Source organism: Acanthopagrus latus, chromosome 6 (assembly GCF_904848185.1).
Source record: "Acanthopagrus latus isolate v.2019 chromosome 6, fAcaLat1.1, whole genome shotgun sequence".
In the NCBI taxonomy this organism is placed as follows: domain Eukaryota; kingdom Metazoa; phylum Chordata; class Actinopteri; order Spariformes; family Sparidae; genus Acanthopagrus; species Acanthopagrus latus.
Window position 1 is genome coordinate 6,387,613 of NC_051044.1, and position 26,419 is coordinate 6,414,031.

Sequence of the window (26,419 nt, forward strand, 5' to 3'; positions counted from 1 at the left end):
TCTCCCCCTCTGTCTTCGGCAAATTGCCTCTGCTATATTTAAGCAGCGAATGGTATGAATTACACCTCCTTGTGAAAGCGCTACTTTTTCAACATGTCAAGGAAGTTTGAGGTCTTACTTACTTTATTCTGTTCCTGTCTAGAAATCTCTCTCTCTCTCTCTCTCTCTTTCTCTTTGTGTGTGTCTGTGTCTCTCTGCCATTCTCTTCCCGCCTCTATGAATGAAAATGAATTTGAGGCGGGCAGCAGCAGGTATGACAGAAGCTGCGCGCTGTTCTCCACTCTATTACCTTCTAATGATGTCTGAATGTGAAATTGTCTTCCTTGCGTGTGCCTCCCCCCATCCCCCCCCCATCCATTCCCCCTTGTCTTCTCTCATGCTCTCTTGCCAGTCCTTTTCTATCTTTCATCGCCTCAGAATCACTGTGAAATAATTGTGCAGGTGACTGAAGCAGGGCCATTATTTTGGAAAGCTGCTTAGTCCTTTAAAAAGATGTCTCATCCTTGGCCAGACAGCTTTCTTGTAGTTCCAATAAAGGCTGATCAATCCAGACAACAGAGCGCCCCTGTCAATGGATGGACACCAGCTGAGTCACTGCAAACTCAGGGCCGATGCTGCCAGTCTGACTTTTAGACACCTCAGCATTAACAAGGGCTTTTATTTTAGTTGACAGGAGAGGAGCCCAATATGTAAACACAGGCGTGACTCGTGGTTTAACACGCTGACAGAAACCTGACTGAATAGTTAAGACTCGGGTGGGAATTCACAACTGGGAGAAGAGTTTGTCTGTCTCTGGACCTCGCATGTAGCACAGGAGTACATATAAAGTACAATTAATAAACAGTCATTTAATGGTTTTAAGGTTCATTGACTTTATGTGAAGTCGGATGACTCGTCTCCACTGGACAGTCACTGTACGAAACACTCGGGATCGGGGCGTTCCCATCTCGTGCTGGTGATGCCAGACTCTGGAAAGCTGTGATTGCAGAGGTTGGAGCCGTTGGTACTGAAGTCCAGCTGTCAAGTCTTATGTCTCAACCCTTTATAGCGTCAAATAACTAAATGATAACAAAACATCAAGTGATGAGTAAACGACAGAAAGCACCACAGGGGCGGCCGGTAAAGTAGGCTTGATAAGGCTGAGACTACCTTAAATGTACTGCTCTAGACTATTGTTCATATAAAACGATGTGGGTATCCTAAAATAACATCCTGATCATTAGCGAATGGGATGTGAGTGGGTAAAATGATACATATTTAATGTGGAATGTATCGATTGCATTACCAGCAGCGATCCTCAGCAGCAGAATTGATAAGATGCATCCCGTGTGCGCATTTACGAATTAACGAGCCACAGAAGCTTAACTTCACTGATTATTGACATCCCTTAACGGACTGGCAGGATCAGTCAGAATCTGATGTTAATTAACGTTCTTCTACACATCCAAAAAGTTGAACACATAGTCCAGATTCATGAAATCCTCCTGATAAATCTGGAGCTCTGAGCATATATGTATCAGGAGATAAAGGTTTAATTCTGTTTCCTCTGGAGAATGTCAATATAATGAAAATGTGTTACGATATTGGCTGTAGTCACCCTGAGGCTGCTTTCACACCAGATCCGATGGGGTGGGAGTGTCATTTAATTAACGGATCATTGACCACGGTGTAACATAAAGTTGGGATTTTTAGTCTGCCCCCAATCAAGAAGGTGGCGGTATTGTTCCTGAGAGCTGTTTGGCCAACGCCATTAGACAGAAGAGCAAAGGTTTATTCTTCCTGTGGACGTCTTTTGGAAGACGGCCCTTTTACCAACCAGATCGTGACGTTGGGTTTCCCCCAAAAGTTGAGTCAGAATTCAACTTTCCTGCCAGCTGGCCGCATTGTTTTTCCGGAGCCCCCTGCGGCCAGCACCACCACACCCAAAACGGACCGCCCTCATTAAGACGAATGGGAAAACCTGCATTTCCGATGCGCCTCCTGATCCAATGTGAAGGCAGCCTAAGGGTTTACGTGTAGTTGCAGCGTTGTCCACAGCACTGAGACGGCGGAGGAGAGCCATTGATGAAAAGATGGAAAAACAAACATCACTTGGTTCACTTTCTTAGCCTGCTTGCATTAAGTGGTTGTAAGTAGAGCTTTGGGCATGGTATTAATCCACAGACAGAAGGGAAATTACAGGAAAGTGAAGGCATCATCAGAGAGAGAGAGAGAGAGAAAGAGAGACATAAAGAGATTACTGCAAACTGTAAAAAGCCATTTCTACACTCCTCCTCAGTTGATTTTGAGAGGTTATTGCGAACACCCCGATTAACAACGAATTAACAGCTTGTTTATGATGACAGTTTAGTCATGAACACTACACTAACATTATAGGTCTGTGGTTGTTGAAATAAGTATGATCAATCGCCAGTTATTTGCGTGTAGTTTATGACCGATACTGCAGCCAGCCACCGATCAGGGTGTTTTTAGCTTTGGCTTCGTCGTCCATTTCTGTGCACGGCCAGTGATTATAAGCTATGGTTCTCAGTTGAGCCAAGAAGGAGATAATCCACATGAAAAGTTTTTCCTTGGGAGAGGGAACTTGCTTTTCTGAGCCCATTTCAGTATTGACACTGGCATTGGCTTAAAGAGTGTTAATTAGCTGAACAAACTCCCTCAAATCACTCTCGTCAGAACCGCCCACGGTTACCTCTTGGTCGTTTGCACTTCCCTTTCGCCTCCTTGTAAGAGGCCATGATGGCTGGTTTATCACCGGGGTTATGAGTCAACTCTTCGTCTTGTGGAATCGTACCCATTGTGTCTCAGAGCATGTTTTTTTATATGCTATATGCAGCTTGAATGATCAGATGACAGAGTGGTAAACATTACATGGTACACGTGTCAACCAGGAAAACATCACAGGAGCACTTTTTTTTTTTGTGGTCTCAATACTGGATGAGAAACTTGAATCTGATTCTGACACATTGGCACACATGCTGAGATACATGAAAAGAAGAATCTTTTTTGGGCTATCTTGTCGAAAAAACACTGTTTAGCTCATAATGTGCTCACAAATCTCAGCTCACAGCATGAATCATGACACGGCTCCAGCGCCTGCTTGGCACTGTGAAGCGAGACGTGATCCAACGTGATCAAAATCTGTCTCAAACACTTGAGTGTCTAAGTTTGGACCGTCATGAGCGATCTGACTCAAAAAACAAAAAAAAAAACAAAAAAACAAAAAAACACTGTTTGACTGACTTTCATTTGTTCTCCTTGCACTGCCTCTTGCTTTGTAGTCCAGTTCTTGCTAAATACATATCAGCTCATGAAGGGAAAGACCTGAGGGGAAAAAGGAAATACAGTCAGTGAAAGGGAAGTCTGTTGTCTTCACATGTTTGTCTTTATGACACAGACGTGATGTAAGCACCCAACTGATGAAAACCCAAATTGAAATAATACCCGAATAACAATCAGTTCAAAAGGTTACCCATCATTCACTTAGATTTTAAGTTATTGCCTTGACAGATCTGGAGATGCTGTATATGAAGTAGGAAAGGGGCCACTGCCCTCGTCTTTACAGCCCTGGCCCATATTCACTTTAACAAGTGGATATATTCATACAAGCTTTCTACTCTTCTTTGGAGGAGGGTGGTCGTAGCCCAGATAGAGCTTCAGATCACGGTGCAGTTCGTGGGATTTCTATCGACGAAGTGGAGGGAGCAAACATACGCTCTCTTCCGGGGATATTTTAGTCTCAAAGTCGTGAGCCACTCTTAGTCTCCGTTCTGTCTTCCTCGGCATGGCGTGCAGGGCGTAGAGCGTAGGGCACGGACATTTTTGTCGAACTTGAACTGTTGTGGCAACCAACAACGGCACATTTTGTACCTGAGCTCTATCTTTCATTTATGACATAACGCTAGTTGTTTTGGCGACGGCGGCCAGTCATGCAGTTGCAAGGCACCCGGAAGCAAAAAAAAAAAAAAAAAAAAACGCTGGTGGAAGTAGTTATCCGTCATGGCAGCACTCACAGGCTTCTGAAGAAACGGCTGAATATGAACCGCTTTTCCATCCGTCTCTTTGTTTGTCTATGGACTGTTTTTTTGTCAGCACGATAGCGTCACTGCTGAGCAAGATGCAATCACAGTACTTTATAGCTGTGTAGTTGGGATAGAAATGAAGGCCACATTCGTATGGGTGTGAACCATAAGTCCTCATGTGATAATGTCTTAATGACGACTGACTGAGTAACATGAATGAACATGTTTACAGCGTGTGGCGGCTGGTGTGATCCCATCACAGGATGCTCATCCATTTCCTGTTTCAACAGAAGATAATACGTTTTAATTTAGGTACTTTAACAAAGTAGCCCGCTTACAGTGTTTGTGTCTACTACGATACATGATGAAAAAAATGTCTTCTTGTTTCTTGTCTTGGGCTGCCTGTGGCTGGTGCTGTGTGTACATTGAAATCATGGCTGCGAGAAGAAAGTAGCTCTCTCTCAATGAAAAATGTAATCTCCTCCAAGCCTGTAACTGCCAAATACAAGCCAGCAAGATGCGGTGGCGAAAAATCTGTAGTTTGCTCAAACAACGAGAACAAGTCGAAGTCCATGTAGACAGAAACGAAGAACTACAGTAATATTTTATGTTCAGGACTGTAGAGTCATATAGTTTATTTGGATATCACGCAGGACAGTAATTTCATTCGAACAGCGATTTGAAAAGTATTTGAAGCAGCTGTTTTGTATTTTGTAACAGTCATAAATTTCAGTAAGCGGCGCAGCTGTCCGTTTCATTGCTTTGTTTTCACGCAATAAATACACAAATGTCAATTAGATGCTTATCTGCATGAGGAATGAAAATAAAGGACAAAAAAAATGCTAATTACAATCATCTGTTCATAGCGATCAGTTTGACCCAGCTTCCATCGCTTTTTCATTACCATCTGCAATCTTGTTTTAGTCAGAAACAAATTAAACTCGTTGTTTTGTTTCATCTTTATGAAAGTGTCTGTAGCTGTGCCTTGTGTAATTCTACATAGGAATCACAAAGACATTATGCACTTTTCCGCACCTGTGAGAAAATGACAACATGTGAACCACTCATCAAAATCTCCTAAATTAGCATATGGGGAGCGCAGGCAAAATGCAAATTCCAGTGAAATAAGACGTGTGGTCCGACATGTTTCAAAGCCTCAAGCGAACGGAATTCACATGATTTACATTGAAGAGGTAGAAAGGTCATTTGTCTACTTCGCTTGGCTTTAAATTATGCGTTTATTATGGAAATACACGCATAGATCAGTAGACACAACATCTGTCTCTTGAGAACATTTGGTAAATGATTCTGTTTTAATTTATTAAACTTTTTGCCTTTATGAACAGTAAACAACATTTTTTTTCCTTTGGTTTACTTGGTTGTATGTGTAGTTGGAGGTGTAAAGGAGTGTTTCACCAAAAAGCCACATTGTGAATATCAAAACCTAAACCCCCACCCACCCCAGCCTGCGGGCTTGAAAGGTGCCTGTGGTAAGTTTGAAGCTCCTTAACAGAGGGAGGGCAGGTGTAGTCAGCTGGAATTCATGACTTTTACAGTGGATCCCAATGGTGACCCAGTTTCAAGGTGAAAAACAAAAAACAAAAAACCAAAAAAGTATGTATTTGTATGTTAGACATGTGTGCCATTTTCCACCTGTAGTAAAAAAGGCTTCAAGAAAATTGATCAGAATCAGATTAAGAATACTTAATTAATCCCGCGCAAAGTTGAAATAGAAATACAACATGAATGGAAACAAGAGATAAAGATGAAGGTATAAATGAGATACTAAAATAGACAATGAAATAAATAATAAAATAATAAATGAGACAATCTGGAATTATATACATTATACAGTGAAATGGTCGTAGCGTTATAAATGAAGTAAATGAATAATTGTGGTTTGTTTAGTTTTGTTTTAATAAATATCTGAGTCCGCCCCCACAACGTCACTGGCCTTCCTGATCAGTTTGTTGAGTCTGTTGGCATCTGCGACTCTCAGTCTGCTGCCCCAGCACGCCACAGCAAACAGAATAGCACCGGCCACCACAGACTTGTAAATCATCGTCAGCATAGTCCGGCAGATGTTAAAGAAGCGGAGCCTCCTCAGAAAAGAGAGGCGGCTGTGTCCCTTCTTGTAGAGGACTTCGGTGTTCTTAGTCCAGTCCAGTTTACTGTCAGTGAGCAACCCCCAGATATCTTAAGTGTTCAGCTATGTCCACTTTATGTCCCCAGGATGGAAACTGGGGTCACTGGTGTCCTGGTTCTCCTACAGGCTAGGCTACATAAATATAAGCTAAATATAGGCAGCACAATGTCCTGTTGAAATGGACCAATGTTTTGTTTTTTTGTTTTTTTTTTAAGTACATTTGTCAAGTATGGTTTGGGTAATACACATTTTTAAGTACTGTATTTTATAACTGTACTATATATATTTTATTAAGTACTGTAGATTCAATTACTTCAAAAGTTGCATAACTCTGCAAAGCTCAACCAGACACTCAGGTTTGAATGGGTCAGCCGTTATGACACATGGATGAAAAGGACACGGCTTGTAAATCCACACACACACACACACACACACACACACACACACACACACACACACACACACACACACACACACACACACACACACACACACATCTAAGACCTGGTCTCCACTCGACTGTTTTTTCAAGCTTGATTTGGCACCAAAAAAAAAAAAAACACCCGCTCACTGATTAGAGCCTGTACTGTACTGATCCCAGCCGATCCCACACATTAGCGGGTTTTGAGCGTCGTGTCTCACCTAGAAGCAATTTACTGTGACCGGGGCTGTGTGGTCATTGCAGCCTGCCCTGGATGCCGCCGTGCAGGCTGAAATCATAAAGCCGCAGCTTACAGGACTGAACCGCTGTAAAACTACAAGCAGGCGAGCAGCTGTTCTGACAGGAAAAAAAAAAATCTTGATGTATTAAACTTAAAGTCCCATGAAATGAAAAATTTCTCTTCCTTGTTGGCTTGTTGGTGCCCTGTTCCCTCTGCTGCATTGTTCTGCTTTCTTTTTTTTTTATATAGCACATCTACAGTATGTCGAAAAATGTTTCTTTATACCACAATCCTACACCTTTCATGCTATTTTGTGATGTCAACCGCCTTCTAGTAAATTCAGCCTGATGTTGAGGATAAAGTAAGAGGCGATGGATACATTGGGTCCAAGTCCTCGTCCATGGATACTGCCAACGTACATTTGGCATTTTTACAGCCCACATTTGATCTATGATGGACAAAAAAAGTTTTAGATTTTCGCATTAGTTTTTATCTAGGGTCATAACTGCTTGTCTATCTGCCTGTCTTTGTAGGATGGAGGTTTTATGTAGTTATGGCAAGTTTTATTTGAGTACAAGTGAATCATTTGAAGGCAAAGCACAGAACTATGATAATTGTATTTCGAGGATGCTCTTGGATCTGTAGCTACGACCTTTAAAGTTTCATCGTTGAAAGGTTCTCCGCCAATTCTGTTATTGCTCTCCTCGAGCACTGTTGGATTTACTGATTGACCACTTTTTAAAAGAAGCTTAAAATCCAAACTGCAGAGCCAGAGAAATAGTCTTTTTTTTTTTTTTTTTTTTTCTTTTTTTTTTAAAAACCTGCCGTCTAATCACCCACAATGCAACTCGACCTCTGACAGCTCAGCTTCATTTTTTCGGATGTGCCCATGTTGCCTGAAGTGACATCACATCAGGCTACTTTGCGCAGCTCCCTCTGGAGCAACAAAAGGCTTCATGCAACTTGTTTTAAAATATGCAGTAGTACTCCTGCAGACCTGTAAATAAACTCTGATGTGTAGAATCTTCTTTTGCGGTGCGGTAAAGGTGGCTCTGTTTGCATATATATAAGTAATAGTTTGCAACAGCACATGTGTTTGGAAGGAAACGTTTCACTGGTTGGATTAAATTATATTTGAGCAAAATGAAAACATGTCAAATACCTGTTGTTGCTTGATTTTTCAAATTAGCGTTGATTAGAGTCGAATGCATCTGCAGAATGTTTATTAACAACCCAACTACTGTAATTTGTTTTTCCAACAAAATATCCAGTCTTGTTTCAATACTCTATCTGCTCGTACAGCATTACTGTTGTAATTGTTTTTGCCACGAACAGGCTGAGGTTGTTATTCAGACAACATTACAGAAGTGATTCCCGTAGAGACGGACCTGTCCTGTTACATAAGAAGAACCAGAAACAAAAGTCTGGCTCAAGGAGAAGCCTCCCTCTGAAAATCTAAATCATGTGTCAGAGTTGGAGAGAGGAATTTGGAGTTGACCAAGAAGAACTGCCAGCAAGAATTTAATTCCAAACTCACGGCTGAACCATTTAACTGATATTGACAATCTTGACGAGGCAACAATTGTAGCAGCTCGTCTCTTGAGATGTCAGAGCGTGACTTGTGTTGCTGGTCGTATAAAGGATTTCTGGACTTTGACAAATGGTCTGAGTCGCCCCAAAGGATTTAACTGCGGCCACTGCAGCTGTGTTGGGGCGGCCAGCTGAACTGATCTACTGTACCAGAGTCCAAAACTTTTGCTAAGCGTTAAATATTTCCATCCCCAAACATGTGAATATAGAGCTGAGGTTTAAAAAGTTTAAGGAACGATGGTGGTGATACAAATCAACAGTGACTTGAGCATGATCAACTTTTTTTTCCCCCCCAAAACCGTGATAATTTCCTTCCCTCCTTGCCAAACATAACTGTAGGATGTGAACTCTGACCACCTCCCTCAAACCAGAATGTGGTACGTAAATGAAGCACTATAGTCTGACTGATGTGCACTTTTGGGGGCCGGCGTCGACACCATTATTAGGCTGTAAAAAAAAATAAAATCTTACACTATAGATATCTGGCCGATATACATTTTTAATTATACATTTTTTGCAGTGATTCCTCAATTGTAGTTGTCATACTTGTGACAAAGATATGCGATGGACGCATGGATGTTTTACGGACTAACAGTAAACTTCCATTGTCTAAAAATGACATGAGTGCACTGAAATAGTAGCGAAAAAGTGAAATTGAATCATTTGAAATGACCCGGAGCAATGTTTTTCTGCATTATGTTTGGTTTTCACACTGGGCAGCATATAGACCAGTACCAATATACAGTATCTGTGATTGGCCAATATCGCCCAACTGATACATCCTGTACAACGAAATAAGTTTGTTTGTGAACATATTCAAAGTAGCAGCTACATTTTTGGAACATAAAAGAGAAAACACTCCTGTGATTCCTTGTGTTCATGTAATTTGTGGGAGCCAGGGTTGTAAAGAGACACCTGCACACACGCTGGGTTCCTGTGGGTTCATTTTTTAAGAGAGCGCATTTTTGGTTTTATTTCAAAGCTTTACTGTCTTTACACAATACAGTGTGAGTGTTAAATCCTAGTGAATAACAGCATCGCAATTCCACTTAGCAGACTTAGCAACGCATCCTCACCTATATCGAATGATTAAGTGAAACAAAGCAAGACTGAACCAGGCTGTAGTGTTTATACACCTGTGTTGTTCACCGAAGACTTTGTGTTTGTCCTTCCCTCCAGGTCAGGGCGTCCTGTCAGCTTCATGGTGGTCCTCAACACTCCAAACCCCCTTAGTAAGATCTCCTGGGTAAACCGTCTGCACTTGGCCAAGATTGCCCTACGTAAGCACACACACACACACACACACACACACACGCACACACTGGCACACACAGGCACACAGACACAGGAAGGATTACTATGTCATTTTTTATTTAAACAGGATGATGTAATGCAATGAAATGTAATAACAATGTTTTAAGTCAGCGGCGCGCACACACCAATGGTGTTTGCTTCACTTTCTGTCAGCTAAGCGCACAACTGGTGTTAGCACTTATATAACCGGAGAGAGAGAAAAAAAAACCAAAAAAAACGAGACTCTCAACTGGGTCATCACAAGTTTACCTGCCGAGGATCGAGGCAGACTGTTTGAGCAATGTTGAATTAATAACCTCTGTTCTAAAATACCGTCTATTTATCGTGAAAACAAACATTCAGGGGAGATTATGGTGCCGTATGAGGACTTCAATTGCGTACCAGGTCTTGAAAAAGCATTTGAATTCTTTTAATTAAACTGTCAGTCACCAGCCATTGTTAAAGCTAAGTCACCCTCTTTCAAATTCTGGATATCTGGTCGGCTGTGGAGGCTGAGCAGTGGTCAGTGATCATGAAGGAAAAGAACGGCCAGACCCTCCCCAGCAGGGAGCAGCACAGTTCTTTTTTTATCTTCCTAACCTCTCTCCTCCAACCCTCGCCTCGCCTCTGCCCGGGCCTAAACCTACTATGCAGTTCGACCGTGCTGTCGCATAGGAGGTCTTCCTCTCCGGGCTTCATCAATGCGTGCTGTCATCCAGTGGCAAAAAAAAAAAATCAGAGACGGGACTACTGAGGACATTAATCTGCTTATTTGGCCATGATGGCACGCATATTCAACCCACTCACCACCCCGGTCCTCTTTACCCATCCTTTCCTACTCCCTGCGTCGCCTTGAGCGCTCTTCCTTGTCACACACACTTTATTTCTGGGCTTGTTGTTGCATGCAGTATGTCTTCTCAACGCTGCACTTGTGCGCTGCTCCGATTGTGTTGCCGAGGCTTCTTGCATCCCAGCGGCCGTCGCTGTGAGCATCAGCGCGGACGCGTTCAAGGTTTCCATGGAGGTTATTGGTAGATAAACGGACAGTATGTTAAACGTCTTGTACATATGAGTGGGCTGATGACTGAGACATATTTTTCAATGTTCTGAAGCCTAAGCGTAGCCCTGAAACAATCAGTAACACAGGTCTGGTGCAGGTCAAGACTTTTTTCATTTTGCAGAAGTTTCCCTGAGATTTTTCTTTTCTGCGTCTCGAGGTTCTTCGTCTTTGCACGTTGGAGAAAAAAGAAAGAAGACACAAGGACACACTGGATTGTTCTCCTGTGCTGCTGGTCTGCCTTTCACAGCGGGTGGTGTATGGGCCACACGATACATCTGTAGACTCTCTAGTAGAGCTTGCTGTATGTACAGTCTGTGTCAGAGTGGCATCACAAACATCAGGCTGAGCGCGAAGGATGCTGCGGCTGCAGCGAAGCGCAGCATCCCCAGCCTTCCCCTTGTTGCTCACACCTTTATCAGCAACACAGCAGGCGTACTGATGAGGACAGTGGCGTAGTTATGGCATGCAGCTCTCCTCCCCCTGTGGCTGCTGTGCGGACATGGGTGATATTCAAAGCCAAATCATGCAAGTTATCCATAGCTGTCATACGGAGCGGGAGCTGCCAAGCTGCAGTAATGTTTACGGACACCATGAATTTCAAGTACGAGCCGAGGAGGATAAAAAAATGAACAGCGGATGTTGGAAAAGTGTGTTATTCTAATTTACACGGCACTCACTTTGAGAGAAAACATCAAATAAACATTTATTGAAATTTTTTATTTCACCCTTTTAAGATCTTACACCTGCAGAAAACCAGTCCTTAAGACAAGAGACAAAATGCTATCAAAATGTAAATACACTCATGTTGACTGACTCTGGAACAGCATCACTGTCAGCACCAACCCGTCTTTGTCATGCTATCCTACTACCTCGTAGCCTCGAGCGCTCGTCGCGGACATGATGCTCCTCCGTGTTCAACCTCCAACTTACTTTGCGAGAGAAGTTCTCAGATCCGTCCACCACTCAGGGGGAACTGACACATCTAAAGGCTGTGAGGTTTTAGGCCTTCAGCCAAGGCTGCCGTCCAGAGGGAGTTACAATAAGACCAACAGTAAAATAAGCTTCGATTCCTTCCATCAGCAGCATGACAAGCAGCCAAGTGTAAGGAGGTACAAGCTTCGAGGTGCAAAGGAAAAGTAATAAAATAGCAGAGCAAAGACATGAAATGAAATAAGAACCAGAGAGACGCACAGAACAGGGATCTTAGGGCAAGCGGAATAGAGGGGGAGGAGATAGATTACAGAGAAACCCCTGCTGCAGTCAAGACATTAAACAATTAGATGGTTTCTGTATATGAAGCTCGAGACTCGGATTTGTACGGAGAAGCTGCAGAGAGAAAAGGAAAAAAAGGGACCATGTTTCAACTAGAAGAGATTGTTTTAATCAGATGTTTGTCCTTTATCGAAGTGATTGACTGCAAGTGTTTATGCAATTTTACGGAGCTTTCTTTACGCCCGATCATTTTTATTTTTCATTTTTTTTACAGACAACAGAATTTCTAGTAAGCTTTGTATGTTTCTTGCGCACTGATATACACATGAGACTTCAACCTTCTTGACAGCGTTCTGCTATTCAGGCGACGATTTGACACCTCTTTCATATTACGTGTCATGTATCAGAGCACCAAGCTGATTTACAAAGAAAGGAAAAGAAGGTTGTACACTAATGCACTGCTTTTTTTTTTTTTTTTTCAAGGCAATCGTCAAAGGCACTTTCACTTTTACATTCCTCATGAATGGCTCACATGGATGAATCTACGTATTCATAGCTGACAGCGCACATGACGTCCGTCAGTCCTCTACTGCGATCTCATGTTAGCTATAAACACAAAAATGCAGGGATCAACAACAAAACTGTCTGTTCAAAGTTCCTCTTTAAAACCAGTGGAGTGGAAGCAGGAAGGATGTGTGTGTATGTTTGATTTGTGTAACCCGCTGAATGGTTCATAGAATTTACTCAAGGTGAGGACACTTAGAGAGAACTGCATGTTACAATTTAATGCTGAGGAAAGTTGTTATGTGTGGATGAAAACCCTCTGATGCAAAAGGAGCTGGAACTGAATGCAGACTGTCAGGAACATTCACCACGTTTCTATGCCTTTACCTTCCAAACCTTGGAACCGGTCAAATTTGCGAGCTCATGTTTCACTCTGGCAGATGGTTCTGGACACCCCCCCACCTCCAATTCATACAGTTCTATCTCTGCCCTGATTTGTGCCGGGCTGAACACAACCATTTAACTTGTATAGAGCAGGTTTGATGTATGAAGACTGTGTGTGGTGACAACACAGATTTGAACCGTCACACGTCACGATTACGCCGCTGTGGTTGGTTGCAGGTTTGTCCAATAAGCGCCCTGCATCAGTTTGACGAATCTCAGATCAAACTGTTAAACTGGGCAGTGCTGGTCAATTTATTAGTTTTGTTTTGTCTTTCTTTATTTCAAAGAGAAATCTACAAATGATCAGTCACACCAGTTCAAACAAAAACAGAGAGAGAATATGAAATAAATATCATAAAATACAGATTTTGTTCACTTTGGATGTTGGTGATGTTTTTGCGACAAGTTTAACAGACCTGAAGTAAAAGTCACTAGCTTCATCGATGATGTTGAATTAAAGCTCCCATATTATACTGTTTTTCATCAATTTCACTCAGCTGCCAGAGGTCCAACAACAGTGTATTCAAAATGCATTGCCCCGAACCATTCTGTGGTCCTGAATTTCAGCTGTCTAAAAGTCGCTCAAGAGAGCTCTACTGAGAGCAGTGCCTGCACCTTTAAATGCTAATGAGCTCCGCCTGCCAACCCTATGCTTCCCTCTCAGGGAGAGGATGCCGCTTGTGATAGCAGTAGCATGCGCTAATGTTTATGGTGGCTGTATCGCTATGGCTCGCGGAGATTTTTTCGTTCAACCATGCCAGTCTGACCCAGAATCGGACCCAGAAGGAGAGGCTCAAGAAGTACAGACTCTGCGGCTGCAGCAGGACGTTTCAGAGTGATTAGTGTGTCTGAGTAATGTTAGTTTGTTCATATGTGTTGTTACAGTTACTACCATGTAGCTAAAGGTAACGGTAACTTATAGTTCTATTGCAACTGTAAATACTATTAAACTGCGGCGACTCTTACCTGTGGCTTGGGTGCAGTTGCTGGGTCCGGTATGGTTGGTTCTGATCCTTTCACGAGGGTCAGTGTCGAGGCAAAGCCAGCTTTGTACTGACCCTCGTTACTGAAGCAGTCCGATGTGAAGTGGTTAGCACACACATACAAACTAACACGAACTGCAGCCGGCACGTTGTCGTTATAAATGAAACACAACCACTGTCTCTTCTGTTGCTCTGTAGCTGGGACAGAATATAGGCACTGATGTTGATTTTTACTACCAACAACAGAGAAATTTGCCTGTCTAACTCTGAGCGACGACATCGCGAATCACTGCTGTCTTACCACTGGACACACCGAGCTTCACCTCGGGGATGAACGCCCCCCTCTCGGATATCTTCTATCACTGCGCAGAAGAAGCCGGCCTATGAAAATCCCCCTTTTGTTATGTAACAACAGGAGCTGAATCAGCCAGTAGGAGCGCCATTTTACCAGTGGGTGGGCTGCAGAGACCATGCAGGACTCTTTGCTTTCCTCATTCTGGGAGCTGGCAGGCTCAGGGGGGGACCAGCTTATATATGTGTTTTTCAAAAGCTTGGACATTTAAAACATTTAGCTTACTGAATATGAAATTTCCCCTTTTAAAAATTCCCCCAAATTATTATCTGCACGTTCAAAATAAGTGATAACATTTCTCCCCTCGATGGTACACTGAGGTTGCTTTGTATAGTTTATATAGAATTAATAATGCAGTGCTGTCAAATGAAACAGAAACAGATTGTCATTTTTTATTTGGCTGTAATTTGTGAACGTTTTCTGACCGGGCCGCTAATTTTATTCCTGCTGGAAGAGCGACCGAGATCCCCCCGAACTTGCGCGTGTCACTCAGCGCTTTGTCACACGTCGTTGATCTGATTGTTCTTGTTCTATCAAATTGGAGCCGGAGGCATTTTGGTCTGCGGCAGTTGATAACGCCTCTTGGAAAATCGAAAATGAATTGAGAGGTTTGAGAGTAATATGCATTTGGCTTTAGCTTCTCCAACTTTTTAATGTGAAAATACAACTATGTCATTGTTTTTAATGACCTACACATTTAAATGACATAATTTGAATTAACTGCATGATAAATGTGTAGTTTTTGTGCTGTCTGTCACACTCTAGTCTCAAGATTAGTCATTTTGTAAGTTCTCTCATATTTAAAATCTAACCCCATGAAAATGAAAAGTATAGGGACATTAACATATTAGAATATGTGAATAACTGAGCTATGATTTTAAAAAGACATAATCCCCAGTTATATACTGCTGCATCTACAGTAGATCCAGTGTGAAAGTCAGGACCACACATGCTCAGCAGCTCTGTGACGCGCCGCCACTCATCGAATCGCTCATTTAAAAATAAATGGTGGCGGTGAGGGCGGGGTGATGGATTTCATCGGATCCCATGGGGGAATAGATCAGCACCAACCTGGTCAGGATGACAATTACATGTTAATTGTATTACACCCACACTTTGCCTTCCCATTTAACCAAATGTAATTACAATAAGCGAGTTGTTGATTTAATTTCACGGATGGTGTATTGTCACCGAGGCTTCCTCGTCATTGCGGGCGGAGGCAGGCCTGCCCTGTGCTCAGGGGAGACCTACAGTTGAATCAGCATTTCAAACGCGCCGAACCGTGGGCTTGTTTAGTTTGAAATGGGTGCCGCGCTCTGAAATGTCCCTGAATGGTGGACACCACAAACAGCTAATGTTCTCATGCATGATTTAGTGAGTGATTAGACATCACAAAACCCATTTTCCCAGACCTATCTTCACACCAGTGTTTATCCTGTTACCTCCATTTAGATGGCGCGCAGCTATACCCCGCCGCTGTAGCCCTGCCCGTGCCACGTGTGAATATCAGTGGCTTCTGGAGACGCTCCTGCATGCGGTATTAAATCAGCGTTAAATCAGTATTGCCTATTAACAACGGCTTGTTAACGCTACGATGTGCTCTCCGCACCGATTTGGACTCTGAGCATTTCCATAACATTTTGCGGCCCCTGTATCTTTTGGTGGCCTTTTAAAAAAAGTTCAACTGGAGAAGGTCGCGCTCCAGCGGGATGTTGCAGCTGCTCTGGTAGTCAGGCTATACATGATACGATATGGCAGCCCAGGCTCAGTAAGACACATTTCCGGTAAAACAGCATTTGTTTTGTGGAGTAGTTATGTAGCCACCAGACAGAAAAAGTGAGAATTACCCCACGGTGGTGCTTCACCAGGAGCCCCGGGGTCCATTAATAACCTGGTGTTCCACTGCATCTTTCATGCCTCTCCGAGTGGCCCCACTGTTTCTGAAGGGTCTGCGTGAAATAGCCAGAAGCATTGCCTAATTAATGGACTTTCTCGCTGCAGAATTAATTGCTTCCCACCGTGCGGTCCCAGCCCTTTCAGACAGGGTTAAGGCTGCAGACTTTGATGGCCCTCACAAGAAGAACAGGAAACCGTCAAATCATGAGAGATTGCCACTGAGGCTTCGGAGGAATGAATGTGGGCAAAGAGAGGAAGATGTTGTGGGTGTGTGGGAGTGTGTGTTTATGAGTGTGTGTGTGTGTGTGTGTGTAAAGGGGGTGAACGGGAGTGGTTTGGGAGGGAGGGGGGTGAAAGGATGATTGAGACAAGCAATCAGTCCCACTGCAGGGAACAGAGGGCAGGCAGGGGGCTGATGCCTGTGGTTACACTGCTAAGTGTGCCGGTCTTTCGCTTTTTTTTCCCCCCCTCGCACGCGGATCAATAGACGAGTGGAGTGCGGCTCGGAGGTTCTGGCACACACTCTGACACGCCTTCTTAATCCACTGTGTGATAACCTGTGCCATGCCGATGTATGCCGCGCAGGAGATGAGCGACGGGAGAATGCAAAATTCACCCCGCTGCACAGGCTCCGGGGCAGACTGCGAGGGCTTTACTTTCATTAGCCCGGGGATTCAGATTGCTTGGTTGCCGTGGTAACGGATTTCTTTGCATCTGCTCGCAGAACATGAGCTATACCACACGTGTTACTGTTGTGCTTTTGTCCTGCGCCGCTAACGCATGTCTGTTCGACAAAAAAAAGCCAGCATTTTTTTTTTTAAATGCAAACATTCGACAGGAGCCTCCCACCCTCGGAAAAAAAGACGCTCGCTCCGTATGTGCTGGAAGGAGTTTTCCCCTCGGCCCCAAAATTAATCCGTCAAGACAGCTGAGATTATCGCCCTGTCTCTCTCCGTGCTCAAACATGGGAAATGTTTATGATAAGTAAACATTATCACAGATTTAATTAACAGATCCCACACTCGAATTGATCCATGGGAAATATCAATTGCACTGGTGTATTTAATTAGTTTATATCTTTGCCCTTTGTGTCACCGGGGTTGATAGAGCGCCATGCTCTGCAAATTAATCTCCATCAGCAGAAGACTTGAAACAAAAGCATGATCGGAATAAAGAAATGGAGAAACGCAACCTCCCTGCTTGGTATTCCGACCCGACACCTTCGCAGATGATGTTATTATATTTAGTTGTTGTACAGTAGCTGAGCCTACTGAGTACACAGTAGATAGAACTGTGACAGACTTTGACCTTTTAGCTTGTGGAATGTCATCATTGATAAAGATTGCCTCTAATTGACCACATTTCTAAATGTGACCATAAACAGCTTTTGGGTGTCATACATTTTAAACTGTTACCAACAAAAATGGGCTCTGACTGTAAGAACTGGATTCTCTGTAAGTTCAGATGAATTGCAGTACCTTCATATGGGACTCAGACGAAGCCCTAGTCCACACATGCACAGGTTTTTTTGGAAACAGAGTTTAAAAGGAAACATCCGTCCATTTTAGCACAGTTTCAGAAGTAAGCCATACGACGCGCCGTATCCAGTGGCCAGTCAGATACATTGGGCCGTGTGTGTGCTATTATAAATAGTAAGCAGACTGTAAACTCTGGTCAGCTGCCTAGCTACAGAAAATGCCATGAACGAGGAAGTGAATTGTGACAGCTCTTCACAGAATCCTCAAGGATAACCTCTCAGCAAAACACTGTAAGCACCCTGAGTGTTTGTCTATTGTATTATCAATGCCTGTCTGTATCTTTCTAAATATAACGCTACACAACACAACAGCCATTCCGTCACCTTACGATTGTGAGTCATTGTTACTAAAAAAACAAAAAAATCTCCAGTTTCTGCCCTTCTAGACATAAGCATCAGAGATTCTGAATATGTTCACCCTGGTAGGAATTTATTTTTTTCTCAAAAAGTCTGTTTTCAGCCACCTGAAATGATTCCTATGTGCATACGAGAGACCAAAAAACACAGAAAAAGCTTTAAGGAGTACCTGTGTACGTGTGGAGAGGGCTTAAGAAATGTGTTGTCAATACCTCGGAATGAATTTTTCACAGCCGTGTTCCTGCAGCAGACCAGAATGGACAAACTAGCGCGGGGCCTTTCTCTCTTTGAGCCACTGCCCTTGGAAGAAGAAGGCGAGATGGGATGTATTCAGATGAATCCTGCACGCTGCACTCGTTCCCACACACAGACTTGAGTTGGGCTGGTCGCCGACGTACATCACCGATGGAAAAAGTATATTTGTAAACCCCATTATTTAGCATTGTTTTACTTCAATTTTTTTTTTTTTTTTGTCGGTCTGAGAGAACGACGCCATCTGTAATCAATTATCTAGAGTACAAGAAAACAAGTCATTTAATTAGAGAACTCCGTGCAGACAGACAGAAGTGTTACATCCAGCCAAGTTTAATTCAATATTTTCCTCAGCACGTCTGTTCCGTCAGGCTCATTTTTTTTCTAACAGTGAGAAACTTCCCAGGTGAGCTCATGGTCCAGCCAAGATGATGGTGTGTGTGTGTGTCTCTGTGTGTGTGTGTGTGTGTGTGTGTTTGACCTTCAACAGTTAAATGACATTTCTGACTCCTGCATGTTTCCTGTGACTCTGTGCAGGTGTTTGTGGCTGTAGAGAGGATAGAATGATGAGATTGTCCCCAGGGCTACAGTGAACCCAGGTGATGACCGTGAGTCCTGTGTATAAAAGTTAAAAGATGTGGGAACTAGACTTCATCGTCGCCTTATTCCTCCTGTTCGCCAGTCAGTTGAATGCCGTATGAACGACTCATAGATTGCCTTAGTGATTTAGTGTTTTTTTTCTTAAGTCAGTGAAATCTGAATATTGCGCTCGTGATTGTCTCCTGACAGTGGTTTTGTGTGAGGCTGTGGAGAAGAGGAGAATATATTATCTGCGTTGTTGTTCTGTTTTCAGGGATTCTACTCAGTCAAAACGTCTCAGCGAGTGTTCAGATTTAATTTTCTCCAGCTCTTCTGTCACGAAGCTCCATCACGTTCGTTTCTTTTATCCGTTAAAGATGTTTATCTACACGCTGGAGATACGTGCAAATGATTTATTTTGCTTTTGCTGTTTTCCTGCAGGCGGACTTTGTATTGAAACAGGTGCTTATGAAGAACGAAATTAGGACTATGTATGCCACACTGCAGGGAGTGAAGACTGTTATTTATGGAGGTGTGTGTGTGTGTGTGTGTGTGTGTGTGTGTGTAGTGTGTGTGTGTGTGTGCTTTCTTAGCAGAAAAAGGCCTTATTGAAGTCCCCTGTATGTGGAAGTTCATCCTCCATACGCCTTTTTCATTTGACTAATTGACGGCCGACATGCAGAATAACCAGTTTGTTGTATTGCTAGAAATATAACTTATGGTTTTGATTTTTATTATATCCGACTGCCGGCATTAGTGGCTGGGCCGCAGCTTGCTGCCTGTTTTGACAAACTTGCGCTTTTTGACACTAATTGGTATATATTGGGAGCCACAGTAAATCCCATGTCCCAGGCCCCTACTTGTAATTACCATTAGGAGGCTGACATGAAGCTTTTTTTTTCTTTTTTTTTTTTTCTCAATCTTTTAGTTGGTAAGTCCTATTTATGGTAAATTCAGTATGATGTGAATGGGCAGAAATCAGAGGGCAGTGTAACAGGATAAACAAAGAAAAAAAAAATGTGCAGTTTCCTCTCTCGTCTTTCATTTTCTAAAATTAAAGACTGATGTGCTCAGGGAGTAGCGACTTTCAGGCAAAGATGACCTAAAACCTGGCTAAATTGTATAAATATTAAGACATTTTAAGGGTTATTTTCATCAATTTGTGACCAGCCAGGCAAAAACAAACAAAACGAACCGAGGGGGGAATGCAGTGCGGGAGAGTTGTGTTTTCATGTGTTTAGGTTGGAATTATTTCGTAAATGAAGAAGTCGAACTGTGTGTGTAGTCGTGTGTGTGTGTCGAGTTGAGCGGCCTCCGAGTCCGTTTTTTTGGTGCCGTTTTCAATTTGAGCCGGTGCTCGTCATCTGTTCACCGTTATTCATCATCATTACGCCGTGGCAAAGACTGAAGGTTAAGGCTAATTTGTGTTCTCTCACATTCACTTTCTCTCTCTGTCCTTCTCTGCATGTCCCGGTCCGTCTCTCTCGTCTCTTAAATCATTATCCAGATTCATTTTTTTTGTTTTAACCGGCTGACACATTCGGCACGGAGAAGCCAGCACACCAAGATGGAACATTATTTATGCTAATCTAATAATTAGCTGAAGAAAGTTGATGATTACTCTGGGGTAGAGGAGAACCACCGGACCTGCTGCCCCACCCTGCGGCAGTCTGCCCTCAATTAAAGTCTTCTTAATAAGTGACCTCGCACCTCTTTGTATCCTGGCAGGGGCTCGCTGAGGGATAGACAGCCTGCAGACTAACTCTCCCCCCCTCCTTGAAAAAATGAATTATTAAAGAACACTCTACACCTTGAGATGACTGTAAATATAAACGACTGAATGATTTAAACTCTAATTATAATTATCTCGCCCATTCTTCACCGTCACCTTGTTCGAAGCAGTCACTTTGGACGTACAAGAAAAACAAAAAAATGAACAATATCTTGTTTTTTTTTCACATAAAGCATCATCAGATTAAATGTTTCCATTTAAAAAATGAATTTTAAAGATGGAACCTGACAGTTTATTTTGTCTTATATACACATGAAGCGTAATTTAAAACATGTCACTTAGCCTCTACTGTCAGCTGAAAGTTTGTCCACTACAACCGATTTATGTTGATTAATGTCTTGGAGATGTTCATCCATGCAGATTAGATCCTGGCGAGAATACAGTGGATATGAATGAAACTCTTTTCTCGCAGTGCTCAAAAGATCAAATTGTGACAAACTGACGCAGATGAGGTGCGAAAGCCAGCGATTTTCTGTAAAGACTCAACACACTCCACACTTCACTTTTCTTTCCTGTCCTTCGTCATTTTCACAGCTTCTTGCTCTAAATAAACACGTTTTGTTTGTTCTAAACATTTCATTCAGATGCATTCATGCTCGAGGGTGTCGACGGCTGCACTTCAGACTAAAGTCTATGTATTTCTTTTAAAACACAAGGTTATACCTTTTTTTCCCATTCCTTTTAGAGGGATGAGTATATAATGGGAAAAAAAGGGTAATATCAGCCATCAGTGAAGTATCTGTGTGGCCACGGCTTACATATAAAACACATTTTGCAATCTTGCTGCTGTGTGTCAGTGCAAGCTCGTATGACTGGGCCTTAATTGCACCCGTCTTTGTTTGCAGCAGAAAGAGGGAGCGAACAATCCTCTGACCGAACAAACCCTTCAATCCACTTTTTACGCCATTAAGTCAGTCTAATGTGTCTTTCCCTCGGGGGGCGGAAAGAAAAAACTGCACGTATGAAGTGTTACTTATTCCAAGGCAACATATGCAAACAAACCAGGGAGCAAATTTTAGCAAGCTGTTAAATTTCATGCACAATTTGGTTTCTGTAAATTGAAATTTATGATTACAAAATTGCATAATGGGAGCACTTTGGCAGATTTGCCCGGCGCCTTGTCAGAGGTGCACCTGTTGTAAGGCTCAGAGCTGCGAGTGCCGAGATGGCGGGTGCACCAGGCAAATCCATTATTATAACTCGAGCATTTTTTTTCCTGCTGGGACCGACTCTCACTGCTGATTAAGTGCGGGTTTAATCACTGTTGAGACCCTGTGTTGGCAGTAGGCTACCTGGCCTCCCCTCCTACAATGGGGAATAAGCCTCTGGCTGATTATAACATTCTCATGCTAATAGCACCATTCATATTACATACCTGAGGTGGTGAAATGTATTTCTGATTAACTTGCGTGGTTTTGACATGGCTTGAAGGAGAGTTTACAGCCGGGCTCTACTGTGGGGGCGGGCCGCATGCTGTCAATAAGCGCAAGAGCAAAACACGGTGATAAACCACAACAGGATTAGGTCAGCACCCACCTTTGAGAACAACACTAAAAAAAGTCTCTCTTTTTTTATATATATATGTATTTCAGGAGAGGAGAATTCACCAGGATGGTTATATGGAGAGGACGAAGGGAAGACGATGGCCCCGCTGTGGTGTCCGCTGCTCGCCAGTCACATGCCCGTCTTCGCCACAAAGTCACCCGAGAGAAAGGTAAAAAAAAAAAAAAAGAAAAAAACACCTCTTACGCACTTTAAGGTCTGATAAAGTAACTTCACTTAAAGCCTGAAACATATGATCTCAAATTATTGGACTAATTAAGTTTGTCAAATCTTTTCAGTTTTTACAACTTAAACTTTAATAGTCGACTTTACTTGGTCAAGGGACCTTTTTGAAGTAAGGTACATTTTTAAAAATGTACTGTGTAGTTGACAAGTTCATGACACTGTCTGGCAGTGGCAGTTCTACACCAGTTTTAATAGGGGGGCCAGGTTTTGGTCGGCTTTTTGGTGGGGGAGCAAATACAACCCGGGAAAAAAAGACAAATCCCTCAGTCAGGCAAGGCATAAATGGGACTTCAGACAGTGTTTACAATTTCAACAATTTTGATTGGGTAGTTAACTGCTTTACACACTTTGTTTCCTTTCCTTTCCCTTCACTACAAAATCATTGCAGGAAATCTGCCATTGTATTACTGATGCAGACTCCCTGTCGGGGGGCCACAGGAGGGTCCGGACTCAGAGTTACAGGGTCACTGGCCCCTGTTGGCCCCCCTATAGAACCACCCCTGCTGTCTGGTCCCAGATTAGGAGAAAACATAAATGCATGAATGTGTGTGTGTGTGTGTGTGTGTGTATATATGTGTGTAAATATAAAATGAACTACATGTTGACTTGTGGCCTGATCGTGTGCCTTTCAGTGTTGAAGCAGTTATCATTCAGTATCACTGTCTTCTGCTTCTACTGATCATTGTCCTTTAAATATATGCACAACAGTAAAACTAATAAATCACTAACGAAAACTGGTTAAGTATTCAAGAATAAACAAATAGGTGACATTTTCAATTGGAGCATCTTCCCGTTGCTGTCATTTTAAGGTTTCAGATAATTGCGTCTCACTGAGCTCATTATTTGTACTCAAACTGCTCAGATTTGACGTGTTCATTGTTTCTAAACTGGCAGTGTTTATACTCGGGAGGCAGAGTGCCTCCTTTTGGATTAATCTGTCAAAGCAATTTGACTTTCACCGACGCTAACTTCTCCTCTGAAGGGGCCGTTAGTCCATAGTGGAGGTGAAATCTTTATTTTAATGACGGTTTTGTTGAAAGGGATCAAAGTGCCATTTAACACAGTCGTTTCCCATTCAGAGCTATCAAAGCCCACTTGCCTCGCCCTAACAGCTAAAAATACATTGTCTCGGTGATGATCTCACTCAAAAATACCCACACTGGTGGAATTACAAGGTGACATGAGAGCACCCCCTCAAGATGCTGGGTGGAGACTTTGGATCAATACAAGCTGTTAAGACCTAGAAGCCTCCAATAGATCAAGTGGTCAGCACAGGTGAGAGATAGACTAAAAGGGTTTCAGAAGTCAGCGGAAATGGTATGAAATCAATTCGAAAGGGGCTGAAAGATGATATTTCCGACCATATTTCCTATCGCTGTAATGCGGTTACGGGTCTTACCGAGCAAGGTGTGTGATGGGGGGGGGGAGCCAAATTACCGCGGCCACCAGGGGAGGGTGTTATAAAGTGATCATGCAATTATCTTAATGGGTGTAGGACACCCAAGCATAAATCAATGTTCCAACATTAGATTAAGACCCATACACCAACCCATTGACTGCTAGCCACGCGGTCGAGAGAGGAAGGTGAGTCGGAAAAAAATAAAAATTAGCAGCTGGCAGTGCGGAAAGTGTAGCTCTGACTCGGTGGGCAGGGCCGGCGGCGGCGGCGGCGGCGGGGGAGAGAGGGGGCGGGGTATTTCCCAAAAGGTTTCCCAGACGTTCTGGAGTATTCTGCAAAAAGTGTGTTACACCTGGCTGGAAGTGGAGCCAAGTCAATTAATATATTTTGAGCCAGTGGGACCTTGCAGTCTCTGAGGGTCTCCTCATATTCTCCAAACAAATGAAGCACCTGAGCTCGCCAGTGAAGGGCACGGCGGCCGTGTCAGCGAGGGATGTGGTATACCGGGAAATTGTTTGGCTTTTTTTTTTTTTTCCCTCTGAAAACTGATCATGTGACTTCGCTGTAAAGAGCTGCGGTAGTCGCTCTTGTTGTCATGGTCCGCTGTGAGAATGCTGCGAGGGAAATGTTTAGCTTGCATTGCTGTGTTGTGTGTTTCCCTGCTTGCATTGCACATCTTCTCTGTGTTTGTTTGACTGCATACTGCAGCTGTGCATTTCTGTGCATCACAAGAATGGGTTATTTGATAGGAATGGGTGGGGGGGAGGGTGGCTGCGTATCAGAAAGCTGAAGAGGTAAGCAGTAGTATTTCTTTCCCTTTTTTGACTAAAGAGAAGGTAGCATTAAATAGAGTGACTTTAAGTCCTTCATGCAGAGCAGACTGTGATTAGGGGCTTAGCTCAGCAGCAGCCCCCCTCTCCCTCTCTGTGTCTCCATCTTCGCCTCAGCCACTGCCTTTGGGACACACACGCCTCTCTGTGCCAAAGCTCCGCAGCATCTCTTTCTCCAGCTCTCGCAGCTTCTCTTGGCAGTCTGAGTTACAGTGAGTAGAAAGGATGAAGAAAGGGAGGCAAAGAAAAAGAAATCCCAGATTAAAAGAGATGTGGCCGAAGGGGCTGAAGCCATTTCCTGCAGAAAATAAAGTTCTAAAGCAGCGTAGCATGAACAACACGCACAGGTCACCTAAGGGAGCTCAACCCACCGCTGGCTGCGTGCCGCTCTGTGCGCCCCGGTCCACTCGGTGGGAGCTGTGGAGGGTTACTGGGCGAACTCGTTAGGCACCGGAGATAAACCTTATCACAAGTCTGCTGAGTGAGAACAGCGGGGGCAGACTGAGTCCTCTCAATTTATCTCTTTCAGTTTCTCCCCCGCTCTGTCTTTCTCAATCTCTCTCTCTCTCTCTCTCTCTCTCTCTCTCTCTGCCACACACACACACACACACACACACACACACACACACACACACACACACACACGTACAGGGAGAATCAGGTGCTATCTCGGTGAATAGACAAACCACATTCTGATGGTCCTTGTGTTTAAAGAGTCGATGCACGCTGCCTTACGTTGCCCTCTCTGCCGTCTTGAAAGATGAAACAGAGCGGGTTTGGCAGGTGGCCCAGAGGGAGGGTGTGAGGTAGCTGGGTTAAGGGATTAATAGGGGATACTATAGCAGAAAGGGTATCAGCTGAACCGCATCTCTATACAGTAAAGTCCGCTGTGAAACGGAGTGATGAATACCATGTACTGCACAAGAGGCATGTTGATGCCACATGACGTCGATGTGAACAGAACTGGTGCCTTTAATTTTTTCACACGAGTAGATCAAATGTTGGCTCGGAATTTGACTGAATCATTGACGGAAGTGTTGCCATTTTGACCTCTGAAAAAAATATTCAGTGGTAACAGACTTCCTCCTCCTGTGTGTTTTGTGTTTTGTGATGTGCTAGATGTGAACATGTGGGGGACAATAAAAAGCAACTAACTAACTAATTGCACACAAACGTGAACTCCACATACCTTAAGTGAACTGGGTTATAAGAATTCAGATGAATACGTTTGGGTTTTATTACCTTTGTTTCTGCTCATCTGTGATGGATGTTGTAACTAGGGTTGCAGCGACGTACCAGTTTTGAGGTACACTGTGTTATAAAACTGGACGGTTATCATACTGTGTTCCTTTGCTTATATACGGTTTTAAATTCTGATGTATTAAGAATATATTTATTTAAAGATTCAGGCAAGTTTCATGTCTGTTCGTACACGGTATCTTGTGAAATTTCAACCTAAAAAACCCCCTCTGGTTTAATTCCATTAACATTTTCTGAGGTGGCTGTACCGTAAAAGTCTAACGCCGTTGTCAACCCCGCTAACTTAATTTTGGCAACACACATTTCTGCCCACCACAGATATGTTGAAACTTTACATTCAACATGTTGAACTGGTTGTGCGATCTGGTTAGACCTCCGCATAAAAACCAGTCGGTTAGAGTGAGGAAAAGGAAATCTTGACTCTTGATCTTGAGGGAGACCTGAGGGCCAAAACATTATCG

General features: G+C 43.2%; 1 protein-coding gene across 4 annotated transcripts in view; it reads left to right on the forward strand.

Annotated features, from left to right (window-relative positions):
• arhgef10la (Rho guanine nucleotide exchange factor (GEF) 10-like a) overlaps positions 1-26,419 on the forward strand; it is a 123,270-nt gene that overhangs the window by 53,140 nt on the left and 43,711 nt on the right. For all 4 annotated transcript variants that reach the window (XM_037102037.1, XM_037102036.1, XM_037102038.1 and 1 more), the window contains 2 exons: positions 9,600-9,700; positions 22,274-22,395. In XM_037102037.1, the coding sequence (XP_036957932.1) occupies positions 9,600-9,700; positions 22,274-22,395 (223 nt within the window). The remainder of the gene's footprint in view (positions 1-9,599; positions 9,701-22,273; positions 22,396-26,419) is intronic.